This window comes from Dipodomys spectabilis, unplaced genomic scaffold (genome assembly GCF_019054845.1).
Source record: "Dipodomys spectabilis isolate Male_0828 unplaced genomic scaffold, ASM1905484v1 ptg000137l, whole genome shotgun sequence".
NCBI lineage: Eukaryota > Metazoa > Chordata > Mammalia > Rodentia > Heteromyidae > Dipodomys > Dipodomys spectabilis.
Genome location: NW_024870814.1, coordinates 12,775,035 through 12,793,539, shown reverse-complemented (window position 1 = coordinate 12,793,539; position 18,505 = coordinate 12,775,035). Strand labels below are relative to the sequence as shown.

Genomic DNA, 18,505 nt, shown 5'->3' with positions numbered 1-18,505 from the left:
TGCAATAAGAGGATGGTTAAGACACAAGGGAGATACAGGATCTTCCCACCCCTCCCAAAAAAAATCAAAGAAATATTTTTTTTGGTACCTTGTATAAATTTTTTTTTCTAAAACTTATTTTTAATTTTTAATGTTTACCTTTTAAAAAAAATCGTTTTCTAGTAACTTTTGTTTCTTCCTCATAATTTTTATTTTAGGGGTATATGTGTGTGTGCGTTTTTCTTTCTTTAAATTTTTTTTTGTTTTTTGTTTAGCTCTACTGAACTTTTGACCTTTTTTTTTCTTTCTTTCTCATTCTTTTCACCTTTTCTTCTCTTTTATTCTTCTTTGTGTGACTTAATTGCTGTTTTGCAGATCCTCAGATATACCTGTAGTCGATTATTAGACCTTATCCCCCATTGTGTACACACTTAATCCAGATATTTATTACTCAATTCAAAACCTCTTAAACTTAAATTCCTTAATAGCAGTACTACCTCTTTATACATATATAATATTTTAAGTATTTTTATTTTTAAATTTTTCACGTCTCCTTTATATACCTCTCCTTCTCTCATTATATCCACATTCTTCTCTGAATACTTCGTTTTCAATTTGCATAATTTTTAAGCATTGCACTTTTTACTTTTTAATTTTTGCTTTTCTATTTTTTCTTTTCTCTTTTTTTCTCTTTCTCATTCCTCTTTTGTTTCTCTCTCTCTACTTTCATCCTATCCAACCTATTTCCTGCTTTGAGATTAGGACTCAGTTAAGTTAACTCTCCCTGTGCCTTCCCACATCCCTCTATTCCTCTTTTTACCCACATCTCTCCCTAAACCTAATCATTTCTAGTTTGCCAAATTCTTCTTTGTGGTTCGTAGCCCATTAATATATAGTTGTTTGATGTTGAATAGATAAATCTGTTGAACTAGATATTATCTGCAGACTTTTGACTGCAACTACAGACTTTGTTTGATGCTTGCCTTAAGATAGTGTTCCTGCACAACACTGGTGTTACTTTCATCCTAAATGGGCAGAGTAAGCCAGAAAAACACAAGAAAAATGGCAAGTCCTGGAATCTCATCTCCCACTCATGATAATCGGGGACAGAACAGATAATGAATAATCCAGAGGAGAGATTCCAAATAGCTCTACAAACACTGCTGGCAAACATGGTAAATAAAAAGATTGAAAACATACAAAGGACTCTGTATGAGCATGATAGGGAGAGAGAGGAGGCAAAACAAAGGTTAATACAGGAAAAGATTAAAAACCTACAAAGGACTCTGTATGAGTATGATAGACAGAGAGAGGAGGCAAACCAAAGGTTAATATAGGAATATCATAAGCGTGAGGAAGCTACTCAAAAACTATACATAAATTGCATGAGCAGCTTGAGAACACTCAAAGAGAACTACAGGAATGGCATGAACGGGAGAATCCAAGAACCATAGGAAGAACCCAGTAGCTGCAGCCCCAAAGAAGGTGGATCAAATTGCAGGAACTCCCAAATACCTCTCAGTCATATCTCTTAACATTAACGGACTTAACTCTACAATTAAGCAACATAGACTGTCTAGTTGGATTAAAAAACAAGATCCTTCTATCTGCTACCTTCAGGAGTCACATCTTGCCCATAAAAACAAACACATTTTCAATGTTAAAGGCTGGAACAAAATCTACCAAGCAAACAGCCCCCATAAACACGTGGGAGTTGTAATCCTAATATCAGATAAAATTAGACTTCAAATTAAAATTCATGAGAAGAGATAAAGAAGGTTGCTACATACTAAGTAAGGGATATCTCCTTCAGGAGGATATTACAATTCTAAATATCTATTCGCCAAAGAACGGAGCACCCAAATTTATCCAAGAAACACTACTTTCCCTGAAATCCCATATAGATCCAAAGACATTAATTGTTGGGGATTTTAACAAACAACTCTCCCCACTAGATAGATCAACTCGGCAAAACCTCAACAGAGAAACCGCAGAACTAAACAACTGCATAGATCAACTAGATTTAACAGACATCTACCGAATATTTCACCCAGCAGCATCAGAATACATGTTTTTCTCAGCAGCACATGGAACATTATCTAAAATAGACCACGTTTTAGACCACAAAGCAAACTTGTCCGAATTCAGAAACATTGAAGTTATACGTTGCAAGCTCTCAGGCCACAAGGGAATAAAATTAGAACTCAACACCAAAAGCCACCAAAGAAAGGCCGGTAACACATGGAGGCTGAACAGCACACTGCTGAATCAAGAGTGGGTCATGGAAGAGATTAGAAAGGAAATTCAAATGTTCATGCTATTCAACAAAAATGAACACACAAATTACCAGCTCTTCTGGGACACAGCAAAGGCAGTACTCAGGGGCAAGTTTATAGCTCTGAGTTCCTACATCAACAAATTGGAGAGATCTGAAACCAACAATTTAATGAGACATCTGAACCTCATTGAAAAAGAGCAGCAAGATAAACCCCAATCCATTAGATGGAAAGAAATAATTAAAATTAAATCAGAATTAATTGAATTAGAATCCAAAAAAAAAACGATAGAAAGAATCAACAAAACAAAGAGTTGGTTCTTCGAAAAAATTAACAAAATTGACAGATCCTTAGCAAATCTTATCAGAAAAAGTGAGAATGCACCCAAATAAATAAACTTAGAGATGAGAATGGAAACATCACCACAGAAACAACCAAGATTAAGAACATTATAAGGGAATACTTCTCAAAACTTTATGCTAATAAGTTTGAGAACTTGGCAGAAATGGACCTTTTCCTAGCAAATATTGACATGCCAAAACTAAACCAAGATGAGTTAAAACATCTTAACAGGCCCATATCATGCGTTGAAATAGAAATAGCAATAAGAGACCTCCCATCTAAGGAAAGTCCAGGACCAGATGTTTTTACAGCGGAACTCTACAAGGCCCTCAAAGCAGAGCTCATACCAATTCTCCTCCAACTCTTCAATGAAATTGAAAGAGAAAGCTCACTACCAAACACATTCTATGAAGCCATCATAACCCTCATCCCAAAATCAGGCAGGGACTCATCAAAGAAAGAGTACTATAGACCCATTTCTTTGATGAACATTAATGCAAAACTTCTGAAGAAAATTTTGGCCAATCACCTTCAACAATTCATCCAAAAAATCATACACCACGATCAAACAGGATTCATTTCAGGGATGCAAAGCTGGTTCAAAATATGCAAATCAATTAATATTATTCATCACATCAACAGGAGCAAGGATAAGAACCACATGGTTATCTCAATAGATGCAGTAAAAGCATTCAACAAGATCCAACACCCCTTTATGATGAAGATTCTGGAAAAATTAGGAAGCCATGGAACATTCCTCAATACAATAAAGGCTGTATATGACAAACCTACAGCCAGCATTATACTTAATGGTGAAAAACTAAAGCCATTTCCTCTTAATTCTGGAACAAAACAAGGATGTCCAATCTCTCCACAGCTCTTCAATCTAGTACTAGAATGCCTAGCTACAGCAATAAGACAAGATGCAAACATAAAGGGGATCCAAATATGGAAAGAAGAAGTAAAACTCTACCTCTTTGCAGATGACATGATCTTGTATTTAAAAAATCCCATAGACTCAACTCCCAAATTACTCAAGCTGATTCAAAACTTTGGCAAAGTACCAGGGTATCAAATTTATCCTCAAAACTCAATGGCTTTTCTGTACGCCAACAATGAGAAAAGAGGGGCTGAAATTAGGAAAGCAACTCCATTTGTAATAGCCCCACAAAAAATAAAATACCTAGGAATTAACTTAACCAAAGAAGTGAAGGACCTCTATGATGAAAACTTTAAAAACTTGAAGAAGGAAATCAAAACAGAACTTAGAAAGTGTCAAAAACTCCGATGCTCCTGGATTGGAAAGATCAACATCATTAAAATGGCAATACTTCCCAAGGCTATCTACAAATTCAACACAATACCTATCAAAATTCCAATCTCATTCTTCAAGGAAATAGAAGAGGCAATCCAAACATTCATATGGAACAATAAAAGATCCCGAATAGCAAAAATGCTCCTCAACAGAAAGAACACTGCTGGAGGAATATCAATACCAAATTTCAAACTCTAATATAAAGCCATAGTAATCAAAACAGCTTGGTACTAGCACAAGAACAGACCTCAGGACCAATGGAATAGAATTGAAAACCCAGAAATGAACCTACAGACCTATAGTCATCTAATCTTCGATAAGGGAGCTAAAACAATAGAATGGAAGAAAGACAGCCTCTTCAGTAAATGGTGCTGGCAAAATTGGTTAACTACTTGTAGAAAACTAAAGCTAGATCCTTATATATCATCCTGCAGCAGAATCAACTCCAAATGGATCAAAGACCTCGAAGTCAAAGCAGACACTCTGAAAACTTTACAGGATGGAATAGAAGAAACCCTAGGTCTCCTTGGCACAGGCTGAAATTTTCTTAATAGAGACCCAGAAGCACAACAAATCAAAGAAAGGTTGGACAAATGGGATTGCATGAAATTGCAGAGCTTCTGCATGGCAAAGGACATAGCTAGCAAGATCAATAGAAAGCCCACAGATTGGGAGATCTTCACTGACCATACAACAGACAAGGGTCTCATATCTAAAATATACCTTGAACTCAATAAATTAAATCCCCCATCAACAAATCTTCAAAGAAACAACTGCCCAATAAACAAGTGGGCTAAAGACTTAAAGAGAAACTTCTCTGAAGAAGAAAGAATGATGGCCAATAGACACATGAAGAAATGCTCAACCTCTATAGCCATAAAAGAAATGAAAATCAAAACAACATTGAGATACAACTTCATCCCAGTTAGAATGACTATAATGAAGAACTCTAATAACAACAGATGCTGGAGGGGATGTGGACAGAAGGGAACTGTACTGCATTGTTGGTGGGAGTGTAAACTTGTTCAACCACTTTTGAAAGCAGCGTGGAGGTTCCTCAAAATACTCCACATAGATCTCCCCTATGACTCAGCAATCCTAAACTTTTTCATTTTAGTTTTGTTTTGGAGATTCAGACAAGGCCATGTTCCACCTATCTGTACAGCCTTAGTAACCATGATTATAGGAGATTATCCAAATGCCTAGATTTCTTTTGAGATAGCTTCTTTATAACAATTGGCCAGTATAACCTCAACTTGAATTCACTTCTTTACTTCTCTCACTTGTGTGGATTTTAGACAATATTTTGAATACTATTTAATCTTGACATATCCTCAGATTTCTAAAAATAATTATTATTTTGAGGCCTGAGATTACAGAATTGATGAATATTGATATGTGGCTACATAATTTTGCCAAGTGAAGATCTCCTTAGCAAAAATAGATTTCCCCTGAAGCCTAATTTCTCAACCCTTGTATGGATCCTAATTACCTGCTTAAAGTACAGATTGCTATGCAGTAGGTTTGGATGTTTTCAGAAATTTTGTGTGTGTTGTTGGGGTGAGCCAAAACTAACTCCACTTTTAATATACCAGGAGTTCCTGTCCACCCTTGAGAATCAAAATACTGGTTTCTCAAAACCCCCCAGGGTCAGTAAATATGCTGTTTGTTGAGACCCCAGGAAATGTGGAAACTGTTTGGAAAGCAAAGGATTTTGTGATCAGGTTGTTTGATGTGTAGCCCTGTTTGATTATCAATAGCCCAGACAGGACCTGCAGCCCTGTTTGGTTATCAACAGAAAAACAGCCCAGCCACCTTTGCTCTGCCAGAAAGGAGCAGCCTAATCTCTGTCCCCATAAATGAGAATATCCACCTGCTTTGTGTGGAGACCACCCAATTTGCATCCCAATTCAAACCAGAATGAGATGCAGAGCACATGGGCAGCAAAGATGGCACTGAGAAAGAGTAGAGTGGGCAGAGCCCAATTTCCCTTACATTCAGTGCATAATCAGCCCATGGAAGCTTAGGTGCATGATAAGGTGTGACCTTGACAGTGTAGTTTCCTCTTCCCACCCTGCCATGCCACCTGCCCTTTTTGGCTTTAAAAAGGCCTGCTCTCTGTTAATAAACAAGTTTTCTTCCTACTTGATTTGGCTCTCCACTGTGTCTGATTGTCTCCTGGGCTGAGGGAGGCTGGGGATCAGGGGAGCACTGCACTTACCTTTCCTTGGACCCCGTCCGTCTTTCGTGGGACGGACGAAGACCCAACAATGAGACAGACTGTAACCCCAATGGCCACTGACATAAATATGCAATATTTGTGTGTGCGCTACAATCCTGTTGGCCACTTGCATGTTGACAGGCTTGACCACATGAGTATTGTCTTTAAAATCCCTAGCTTGAGGGCCATTCGGGGTGTCAATTTCAGCTCCAGAGTCTGTGCTGAGTCCCTTGCTGGTCAGCTATCCACTTCCCCAAAAATGTCATCTTTTTATATGAGTCTGTCTTTACATGAATGGTGGACTCTTTTCCCCAGAATATGTGTAAAACCAAGCACATAACAAGAACAAAGTAAGAGAAGGAAGTGCTAATTTGGGCTCATAGTTTCAGAGATTTCAAATCACAATCATTGACTTCCTTGGCCTGAGGTGAGGCCCAAGATCAGGTTGTGGGACCATCTAGCAGAGGCTACTCAAGGTACATTATAATCCAAAGGAAAAAAAACAAAAACAAAAACAAAAAAAACCATAGAAAGTGGTAAGGGCAAGATTAGCCCCAAGTACATGCCCACAAGTGATGTATTTCCTCCAACTGAGCCCCACCCCGTGCTCTTAACACTTCCCATACCACCACCCTATTGTTAACCCATCAAAGGGTGCAAAGGGTGAATAAACACAAATCCAACAGTGTGAAGTAAACACAGAGGACAAAACTACAAACAGAGAAACCAGCTCTCTGCTAGTTTTCAACAAAACACTGAACAACATGAATAAGTAGAAAACATGAATTTCGCTGAAGAACAAAAAACTGATTCACAGAAGGAAAATTGTCCTTTTTCCTCCAATTTTACCATGTGACTGTGCAGGTGGAGGAATTAGTGTCTCCCCTGTTCTTGTTTGATTTCAGTGTGAAGGCCTGGAAGGTTGTTCATATTGGCCTCCTCTAACAAATCTAGTGTCAAAATATGATAATTAGCAACAACAAAAACTTTATTGATGCTATCGGTGGACTAGTTATTATTTTGGCTTCAAATATTAAGTCTAAGAAGCAGAAAATGTTACATGCTGGAATACTGAATTACAAACTATTAGGAATCCTCAAGCAACAAACTCCTAGCAGTCTCAGTAATGCCACCACTGATAGAGCCTCTGGAGGGTCCCTCATGCCTGTGGCTCAACTTTCAGGCATGACCCACAAAGAAGACAGCTACTCCTGTCATTCTAGCCACAGAAGGCTCACACCCTGCATACAGGAAGCAGAGGCCTGGCCTCGTGGCTTGCAGCAATGCTTGTGTTGACTATATTCCCATGTTGGTCACATGAGGATTTGTCTTCTTTGTGGACACAGGGGCTGTTTCTCCCCCAATCCACATTTACATTCTGACACCATATTGCAATCTCACTTCTTTTTCTCACAGAAGATACTGCAGAGCTTTTTTTTTTTTTTTTTACAAAAGAAAGAAATGCATATCAATTGAAAAGGAAACCAAATTCACTCAGCACCTACCTCATCAAAATTGGGAATGTTCCTATGGTCCCTAAAAGACTAAAAATTGAATTTTAATATACTTCTGTGTAGTTACTGTTAGTGTAGTGCTCAGCTTTATTCCTTAGCTCCACCCAGAACTGGGTGCCCCTCCCATCCTGGAGTTCCCTCCATCCATTGGCTCCTCCCTCTCTCTGCCCAGACCCACCTGAACTCCTATTTACCTCACTTCCTATCCCTCACACCCTCTTGCTATCTGGATGGTGATGGAGGTCATGTGCTACCATTTGGGGGATATACGGCTTCTCTAATAAACCTTATAATATTCTTTCTCCTATGCTTGCCTTCCTCTGCCCGGTCCCATGGATGCATGTGTCTGATCCTCTTACAGTTACATTGATGGGCTGACAGCCCAGTTCGGGATCATGATCACAAGCCTTATTACTAGAACAACCATGCTGGTACTTGAAAATCAATGGTCTATCCCACAGCTCTGAACCCAGCTGGAAGATGTATTTCATCCAGGTTGACATAGCATGTGAGAAAAATTCAGACTCTTCCAAAATTGTTTCTGTCCATCAAGTGATGGAGATTTTCTGTCTTAGAGACACTAAAAGATATACAACGTTTCAGACCCATAAAACTGTCAATAGAATCTAGACACAGATACAAGACAGAATACAAGACAGATACAAGGGCTCAGTCTCAGACTTACTTCTGTGACCTCTGAACACTATTACACAACTTCATCATACTCTACTCTCTCAAGTAGAGCCAGATCCCCAGAACACACAAGGCCAGAGACCAGTATACAGAGTCCAGTACTGTATCAGCCCAAGCTTGATTCAATGAGGAACCAGTGAGAGAACTCTGTGAAGGGTTTGGTATTTATGCAGGGTTTGGGGACAAACAGAGAAGATGCTAGACAAAGTACAACTGGGCTTCCAGCTTCTGAACAGAAAACATAACATAGACTGTATGTATGGGCCAAAACCATGTGCATGATGGAAGTTTTATAAGATTCCTTATGAAGGGAATAAAATCATAGAAGATACTTGATGCTTATATCACTGATTGTCTATAGTACTACTTAAGAGACACATATTTTTTTCACTAGATACCTCATTGTTTACCTAAAGTCTCCTGCAGGCTGCTGATGCTGAGAGTGAACTCTATGCCAGATCCACTTCCATTGAACCTCCATGAGACCCCAGATGGCCAAGTAGGTGCAAAATAGATCAGGAGCTTGGGAGCTTTCCTTGCTCTCTGCTGGTAAGAATGTAAATAATTGCTAATGATCTAACTGGCTTTGCAAGTGATAGTGCCTCTCTCTCCCAGAGATGTAGACAGGGATGGCGACTGGGTCAACTGGACATCACAACAAGCCCCTGACATTGGAAACATTAAAACAATTAGTCATTGAATTAATGATATTATCCAAGTACTTCCATGAAGCCTCAAGCTGCTCTGTTAATAAGAGAAGAGTAATCTCCAGCATTATTCTTCCTTACCTGAGAGCCAGAGCATCAGGAGCCCCTGGAGCTGAGCATGGGCCTTCATGTGCAAGCAGTTTGTTAAGTGGAACCTTCTCCTGCATAGGGTGTGAGCAGCCTCTGAAGAAGTTCTCAGGGCAGTGGGCTGTGCTCAGGGCACATGAAAGTCAGCAGGGTTGGAAAGATTTAAAAGACATGGCTAAATGTGTAGCTTGGTGATCTTCATGAATTTCTGAGCTAGCAGTCTCCAGATCTCTCAGGTAAAATTCCTGTCTCCTATCAATAGCCCAAAAAGACCCCCCTTAAAAATAAGATTTTCCCTAAACCAAGATCTCACATCTACTTCAGTCTCTTCTGCATCATAAACCTTCATGTTCTTATGCTATTGTCTCTTCCAGTTCAGAATAACATTTTTTAGTAACTAGGCTAGAACTTGTGGTCCCAGCAGGTTCAGATTTGATGAAAGGAAACACAGTAAAGGGTGAGCAAGGCAATGAAGCCACAAGGAATGGAGAAGACATCCTTAGCATGGGAAGCAAGGAAAAACTGCCACAGACAGTGAAGGCAGAGCACAGTGAGGAAGGCTCCCACATCAGGACCATCATGTGGAGACACTGTCCACCTTAGTGCAGGATGTCACATCTGGGGAGCCACTAGCAGGACATTTACATGACAGTGAATCAACCTCTCATCATTCTGAGTCTCAGGTGCTGCAGGTTCACAAAATAACACTGCTCCTCAAAGTCAGAAGCTCACACACAAGGAAAGTCCCTGCCAAAGTCAGAGTTCTCTTCATCATCCTTCACTAAATGAACTGCATGTGGATCTGGATTTGAGAGATTCACGAACTTCGACCCTGGTTATGATGTATCTGCGGCCTGAAATATCATACTTTTGAAGCCAACGGAAGCTATGATGAAACTGTAAAAGTCATGCCTTTCTATTCACCTGCATTTAATTAGAGGAACTTTGAAGGTGGACCTGTCTTTTGATAAACATCCACTCCTGGTGCACACATCGTCCCCCTACACCTGGGTTTGAGACCAAGACATTTTAGGAATGGCTATGTTTCAGGAGGAAAGAAGAGTGGATATGACATTGGAGATCAACCACTTCACAATTTGTGTAGTAAGACTGTTATGACCTGAGCCTAAGGTAGGAATCATAAACTTAAAGATCTCTTGTGTAGACCATACTAAAGCTACCACCACATGTGTTTAATACAGCATTATTTACCATACCTAAAATACAGAACCAACCCAGATGTCCCTCAGTAGATGAATGGATCAAGAAAATGTGGTATATATACAAAATGGAATTCTATGCCTCCACCAGAACGAATGAAATTGCCCCATTTGTTAGGAAATGGAAAAACTTAGAAAAAAAATATCTTAAGTGAAGAAAGCCAGGGCCAAAGAAACACAGGTCCCATGGATTCCCTTATTTGCATTAGCTAGTATATATCTGAGACAAGCAGAAAAGTTCAGGAAAATCAACCTCATGATAGGGACACGTGTTTTGTTTTTCTTCGTTGCAATGGTTTCTAATGTATTTGAAAGGTACCATGTAATTTTCTTGTAGTTTTGTATGACCCTTCCCATGGTATAACCCCTGTTTTCACTGTAGTTGATGTTGGTATAATTTGGGGAGTGAAAGGGAAAAAGAAATTGTTTAAATTGGGATACAGGGTAACCCATGAGATGTACATGACGCTATGTCGAAAAACGAACTTTATAATTTAGGCATGGAGTGAGGGAGGAGAGAGGGAAATGTAGCTGTGGAAATGGGAGGGCAGGGATGGTAGGGGAAAAAAAGGAGGAGGCAACAATGCTTGATAAGAAATGTACTCATTACCTTGCTCATGTGATTGTAAACCCTCTGTACAGTATTTTCACAATAAAAAACTTATTTTTAAAAAAGATCTGTTGTGTGCATAGAGTAAGAAGCTGATCTGCACACAGGGATCTCAGGGTCACTGTGTCACTGATGTCTCACAGGCTAGCTGCCATGGAAACGAGCGCAGAGTGTTTTGTGTTTATTCGTTTTCCTAAAATGCCCTCAAAGTTCTGTTTAAAAGTAGTATTCTTATTTAAGATGTAAGGTGTAAGATTGATAGTGACATCCTGTGAAATACACATATAAGCTATTTGAGATGAAAGGACTGTTTCTACCACAAACACTGCCTATGTGTAATCCTAATCACTCAGGGAGACACAGGAAGGAATATGGAGAGCTTCAGGTCAATCAGGACACACATGGATAAGCCCTGTCTCACCTGACATAGCCTTGCTTCATGGAGTGGTGTTGGCAGGAGCAGAAAGGGAGCATTGGCTGAAATAGAATTTGTTCAATAGAATTTTCTGCCCCTGGCACTAAAACCAACTCTCTGTGTGGTTTGTGGTTCTTTTAGATATTCAAATGCTTCCCTAGTAAAGCTCATGATATAGTCAGTGGATAATTTTATAAATGTTTTCTGTCTGTTTGAGAATCAGTAAGTATAGAACTTCTCCAAGCATAGCTGTGGCTATGAGGCTATTTCCTGTTTTACCACCAGGGGAAGTTGAGATATTTTACATCTATCAGTGACAGAGGGATTAGGAGAACTTAAATGTAAAAGAGAAACTGGTAAGGATGGTCCTTTCCTAAGCTGATGCTTGTGCTGAGGAAAATAGCAGGGGTCTGCTTTGGATGTCTGAGTGGTCTGTGCATTTTCTGAGAGAAAATCCAATACATACTCAAGTCTAAGGAGAAGCCTTTGCTCATTGTGGGGCTTGTTTGTCAGTTAAAGGTTGATTTTCAGAAGGGAAGAACAGAATCTTCTAACCTCTAAGAGTCAGGTGAGAAAAGGCCTCCATTAGAGGAAGATCAGAGGAAACAGACATGGAACATAGCATTATGCAGTGTCACACTTCAATTTGTAGCTTTGTTAAATAAAAAATGAGCCTGTGCCAAGGAGACCTCTGTTTTCACTGTATTTGATGTTGGTATGATTTGGTGAGGGGAAGGAAAAAACAAATTGTTTAAATAGGGATATGGGTGGACCAATTGCAACAATGAGATATACAAATTGTTATGTCGAAAATCAACTTTACAACAATTGTGGGGGTGGGGAGATGGGAGGGCAGGGATGGTAAGGGGAAACAAAGGAGGAGGCAAGGATGCTTGATAAGAAATGTACTCATTACCTTGCTCATGTAATTGTAACCTCTATGTATAGTATTTTCACAATTAAAAAATGAAAATAATGGGACTTTCAGAATCATGAGTTGATTAAGCAAAAAGCTTTTAATATCTGAGTCATATAATTAATTTGCATTATATTTAAACAACATACTCTATTTATTTGGTGATATTCAGTAACATTCCTATTTCAAAAATCCATCTCACTTTTAAGCCTAGCTTTGTGACTCATTTTTCATTTCCTAGCTACTACTGTTTCTTGAGTCATTCTGCATGGGATTAGACTCTGTAATTCTCTCCAAACTATAGAAATGGCATGTTGCTGGTATATGATTTTGTCTTTGTCTTTCACATTTGGTAATAAGTGATAAATTGACTTCTGCAGTAACATTATAAATTCTGATTCTGGGAGTCTCTGGAAGCTGAAGTAATCCAAGATCCCACTTGGACAAGCTCTCTAGTATGACATCTCTGTCAAGTCCTCCAAACTCAGACTACTGCTTCAGTTCAGAGAACGTGCTATGCTGCTCACCATACAATCTGTGAAATAGGACAGCTGGGCCAAGCCCTAAAGTGATGTTTTTGTTAAGGACTGTATCACTGTGGGAGGAGTATCTATACCTTGCATGCAGTAATAAATGCCAATATCCTCAGCGTCCACCCTGCTGATTTGCAGTGTGAAATCTGTGCCTGACCCACTGCCACTGAATCTGTCTGGGACCCCAGATCCTCGGTTGGTAGCCCAATAGATCAATCGCTGTGGAGACTGGCCAGGCTTCTGAAGGAACCAATACAGAATGCTATTTCTATTGCTATATATGAGGCTCTGATTTGACCTGCAGGAGTGGGAGACCTTCTCTCCCAGGTTGACAGCCAGGGACAGTGGAGTCTGAGTCAGTATAATATCGCCACTGGACCCTGAAATTAAAATAAATGAAAAGTACAATGTTATATGTGGTAATTTTTTTTCTGTGGTTATATATTAATTGCCAATCCTTTTCATGGTTTTCCTTCTTTCCTGAAACCATTCCATATTTCAAACCATATACAAATATTAAAATAATAAATGAGGTTCTAGATCTCATGTATACTACCCACTACACAGTTGTCATAGTTGTCACCAAAGCTCAGAATGTTCATCCCTCTCATATAATTAACTTCAACTGCCTCATTCTAGAGGACAAGTTCTGTGCATCTAACCCATGAACAGAATACAAACAAGAAGCAGTGGCCCTGAGGGATCACCCTCAACCTCCTTTTCTATCTTCATCTCCCTCTGCCCTTACCAGTGATCCAGAGCATTAGGAAACCCAGAACCCAAGAACAGAGCCTCATTTTAGCTGGGAATCCAGGAGATTTGATCAGTAAAGTCAAGGTCAAGATGAGTCTTTATGTCAAACCAGGGCTGGACAGTCCTCCTTGGGGAGCACTATGCAAATCAGCAGGTGGGTGCAGCAGTGTGAGAAGAATAAAGCAGAGGGCAAGGGCATCTCTCTGGTGAAGAAAGTGACTTAAATTTCTTCTGTGTTTGGAGAAAAGACCCATAACTACCAAGCTGGCTCCAGCAGTGTGTAGAAGGACCCCTCTCCCCTGATGCCTGGATCTGCAGGGAGGATGGTGTGTACTTGACCCTGCAACTTGAAACATTAGAGGCCCAATTCATTTGAAATGTGTGTCCAGGGGAGTCTTGGTGAAGGGTCAATTTGATTGGCCCTCTTCTAGTTATTCTAGACAAAGATACTGTACACAGACTTCATTTGCCATTGTTTCTGTAGACTTCTATCCAATATTACAGTCGTCTGATCTAGGTAAGGAAATCTAATACTAACTCGAGTTAATCTGACATCACTGAAACAAAATTACCTTTTGATTAGCAAGTTATCAACAACAGTTAGAGTTGTTCTTCATAAGACAGAATCTAGTGGATTATGTCTATAATCCTAGCAACTCTGGAGGCCGAGTTCTAAGGACATGGTTCAAAGCCACACCAGGCAGAACGATCCTCTTTTGACTCTTATCTCCAATTAATCATTCAGAAATTGGAAGTGGTGCTGTGGCTGAAAGTGGTGGAATGTTAACCTTGAGCAAAAGAGCTCAGATCAGCACCCAGGTCCTGAGTTCAATCTCTACAAGTGATGAAAAAAAAATAAGATTCTTCATAGAGGGCCTAGTAAATTAAGTTCCTCATGGTTAGGTGTGTCCAAACAAAATAACCCAGAACATAAAATCCTCCTTACAGAGGGTAAACTAATAGCATTTCTAAATTAAAGAGAAACATGGCAGAGAAAACTAAATTTTACATAGGCCTTTTCACAATCAGTAAATATGGGATTACACTTCAGCATAACTCTTCACCAGACTAACAACAGCATTCTTAATATTTCTCTCTCTCTTCTATAAGACAGAATGAACAAGAACGCCTGTTATGTTCAGTTAGTCAATCAGACTAATGCAACATCTATTTTTTAATCTTTCTACAGAGTCTGCTCCTGGAAAAGTTATTAACTCTGTATGAGACCCTCCTTGTCCTGCCTGCATTCATGTGGGCAGCCACAGCCAGGACTCCACACCTCATAGCAGGACCCAGCAAGAGCTATTTTCATGTTTCAGTATAACAAACACTCAAGATTAAGTCTTCCCTTAAGCTTCATCAGAATCTACTAAGCAACTGAATGCTGGTTCAGAGTTGTACAGAGGAATTCAAATTCCACTTACACCATCCAGAGGCTGAAGAATATACATTTCTTTTGCTATTGCCCACTGTTTGTGACATTTTCTTATGGGTTACACAAAAAGTTTCTTCTATTAAAATTTTTACAGCAATTTTTATTGTGATTAAGTGATTACATGAATTTCACAAATTTCACAGGATTGTGATACTTATAGTCACAAAGTAAGTGATACTTATAGTCACAAACACATTCTAACCTTGGGGGGAAATTATCTTTATCATGAGTTATAAAGTCTGTGAATTCTATGAGCTTTTACAATACAGTTATTTCTTCCACATGAGGTGATATATTACATTTCTTTCCTTTTGCTTAGTGTCAGCTGTTCCCTCTTTCCTGCTCATTCCCTCCCTCCCATTGCTTCCATTGAGTTGCTTAGTTTGATATGATCAATGTCCAGCGCAGCTGATAGGTCCCACTGTTGCATGTTTTCCCCTATTTCCCTCTGTCTCTCTGTCCTCCTCCTAGTTTCCCTCTGATGTGCACCAATATGTGGTATATATTATTTTTAAATAAATTTATTTTGGGGAAAATACCGTACATTTCTTATCAAGCATTGTTGCCTCCTCCTTTGTTTTCCCTTCCCATTCCTTCCCATCTCCCCCTGCTTTTCCCCATCCTTCCCCCACCCCAATACCCCCAGCACCAAAGTTGTAAACTTCATTTTTCGACATAATGTTTTGTACATCTCATTGTTGCAATGGTCCCACCTATATCCCTATTTAAACAATTTGTTTTTTTCCCTTTCCCTCCCCAAATTATATCAACATCAAATAGAATGAAAACAGGAGTTATACTGTGGGGAAGGGACATATAAAGCAAAAAAGAAATAATCTTATAAATATGTTATTTGTAAATTATTTATTTTATTCTTTTGCTGCTTGCTTATGTAAAGAAAATGAGCAAACTCTTTGAGATACCATTACTGAAAGAAAGTTCCACACTGAAATTAAATGCCAATTACATGGAAGGGTAGATGACTAACACAGGTAATTTCCCAATAGGTTGTAACTTCATTCCTGTATATGAGTTATAAATGATATAGCTCAAAAGAAAAACTGAAATCTTATCCTTTGATTCCCCCATCCCTCACGAAGGAAGTGCAACCATAAAAAGACTCATATTTGACAACATTTTTATGCATTTTTATACTTGGTGTGTGTATGTGTGTGTGTGTGTTTTTGGACTTGGACTCAGGGTCTGATCTATGGACCTGAGCTTTAGTACTAAAGGACAGCACTCTTCCACCTGAGCCACATCTCCATTTCTGCCTTTTTGTTGATTAACTGGAGGAAAGAGTCTCTTGCACTTTCCTTACCTGGGCTGACTTTGAACTGGGATCAGTAGCTCTCAGCCTTCTCTGTAGGTAGGTTTTCAGTCATGAGCCTCCTGCACTGGTCTCTTGTAGATACATCAGTCATGTAGAACACTGGGATTTGAATTTATACCTCTCAAAACAGGACAAAGTATATCTTCAGGAACGACAGTTCCTTGCCGCACAACGGGGCATGGTAGGGTTTCATTCTCAGGATTGGAACATTGTGAAGTTGCTGATCAGTCCTGCTGGCCATTTGCCCTTACCTGCATATCAGGTGATGGTCTGAACTTCTCAGGTGTTGTGCAGTTGTAGAGTGTCAGTAGTGGCCATTGTTCTTAGCAAGTTGGATGCAGAGAAGAACCAGAAAATATAAAAAGGCAATAAGTTTAAATGTTTCCATGGATTGGAGAAAAGTGATTGAGAAAAATCTCTCAAGTGACTAGGGATAGAAAAAAATTACCTCAGCCCAATAAATGATATAGGTGGCAAAACTATTGTCAACATCATAATAAATGGGGAAAACTGAAATTATGAAATTATTTCCACAAAAATAAGAATATATAAGCATAACCAAGGAGATGAAACATCTCTACAATGAAAACTATTATAGGAAAATAAATAAATGAAGTGCACAAATATATACATACATATACCTCTTTTTTATTTTACCTGGATAGACTTCTATTTGCTATCTGAATCCAAAGTAATGGCACAACCCTGACTCCTCGGAGTATGTTGATATGTCATTTACAAGTCAGGAGAGGCATTATAAATTCTGTGCTGAGAGCCAAGTCAAGAAAAGAATGCTAGTATTAAAAGGATCTTCTCAGTTCCTAACAGAAGAAAAAAAATACATGTACATCTACAAACAATACCAGTAATGCATCCCATTTAGTAGAGGTTTTTCTGATTCTGATCCATAAACTAAGCTGGCTTACACCTTCAACTGCTAGGAAACTTTCTTGAATTCAAGCTCACTGAGAATGGAACCTGAGTCCTGCTTCCTCACCATGGTTGCAGCAGCAGGAAGAAGAGAAGCAAGTTTGCAACTACATGTCCAAACTACATGTCAATTCCTAAGGCTGATCTGCTGAGGGAAAGCTGGTTTGGTGACATTTTCCCTGCACTGCCATGGAGAACACAGATATCTTCAGCTGGTAGACAAATATATGGAATAGTTTTAAAATCAAAGTTCTGGAAGCCGGGAAGTCTAGAGTGTCATCTGTTTTAGACTCTTCCTGACTGTTCACTTTCTTGTAATGTCCTCACAAGGACTTTGATGCCTGTGACAGAGACAGAGACAGAGCCATCCATCCAGTGCCACATCTCCTTAAGACACTAGCAATACAGGACTTGCTACAGTCTCAGGGACCTCACATCACCTCACTCACTTTGCTGATGAGTAAGGCAGGAAATAGAGGCAAAGCCAAGTTTCCAGTCTCTAAATTCCCAAGACAGAAGACTTTCCCCCACAATTCAGCCTGCTGACAGCTCCTTCTGAGTGTCCCTGGTCGTCAAATACCCAAGCCTGGAGACTCTTTGTTAATGATAAAACACTCACTCTGTGGTTTCCCTACATTACTAGGCTAGAGAGCTCTTTTTATATATCTTGTATGTTTTTGCTACCATCTAGTGGTATTATTCTAACAGTACATGCTTTTAAACCAGGATTCTTTTTTTATTTTTTATCAATTAATTTTTAATTTTACTTTATTGCAAAGATGCTGTACAAAGGCGTTACATTTACATGAGTAAGGTAATGAGTACATTTCTTGACAAGCATAGTTACTCCCTCCTTTGTTGTTCTCCCACTATCCCTTCCCTCCCTTACTTCCCTCACACCTCCCTTGACCAAAGTTGTAAAGTTCATTTCCAGTAGAGAGTCTTGTGGGTATCATCGTTGCAATGAGTCATCCTGTGTCCTTGTTTCAGCGTTTTGTTATTTCCTTTCCCCTCCCCAAATTAGACAAATGTATATACAAGTTTCAGGGTACCAAATCAGTACAGTGAAAACAGGAGATATACCATAGGGGGGAAGAACATACAAAAGAAACAAAAAAATCACACTTTACGTTAAAAACAACAAAAAAGAAAGTCCTCTGTGTCCATATCTTAGGATTCAGGTTTCCCTCATGTGCAATAATTAGTATACATCTAAGATAATTTTA

General features: G+C 39.2%; 1 pseudogene and 1 gene segment (V, D, J or C); both read right to left on the bottom strand.

Annotated features, from left to right (window-relative positions):
• LOC122116639 overlaps positions 1-18,505 on the bottom strand; it is a 1,030,500-nt pseudogene that overhangs the window by 80,021 nt on the left and 931,974 nt on the right.
• On the bottom strand, positions 12,859-13,639 carry LOC122116837. The segment is given in 2 exon segments: positions 12,859-13,208; positions 13,577-13,639. Coding segments are annotated over 2 exon segments (399 nt in total).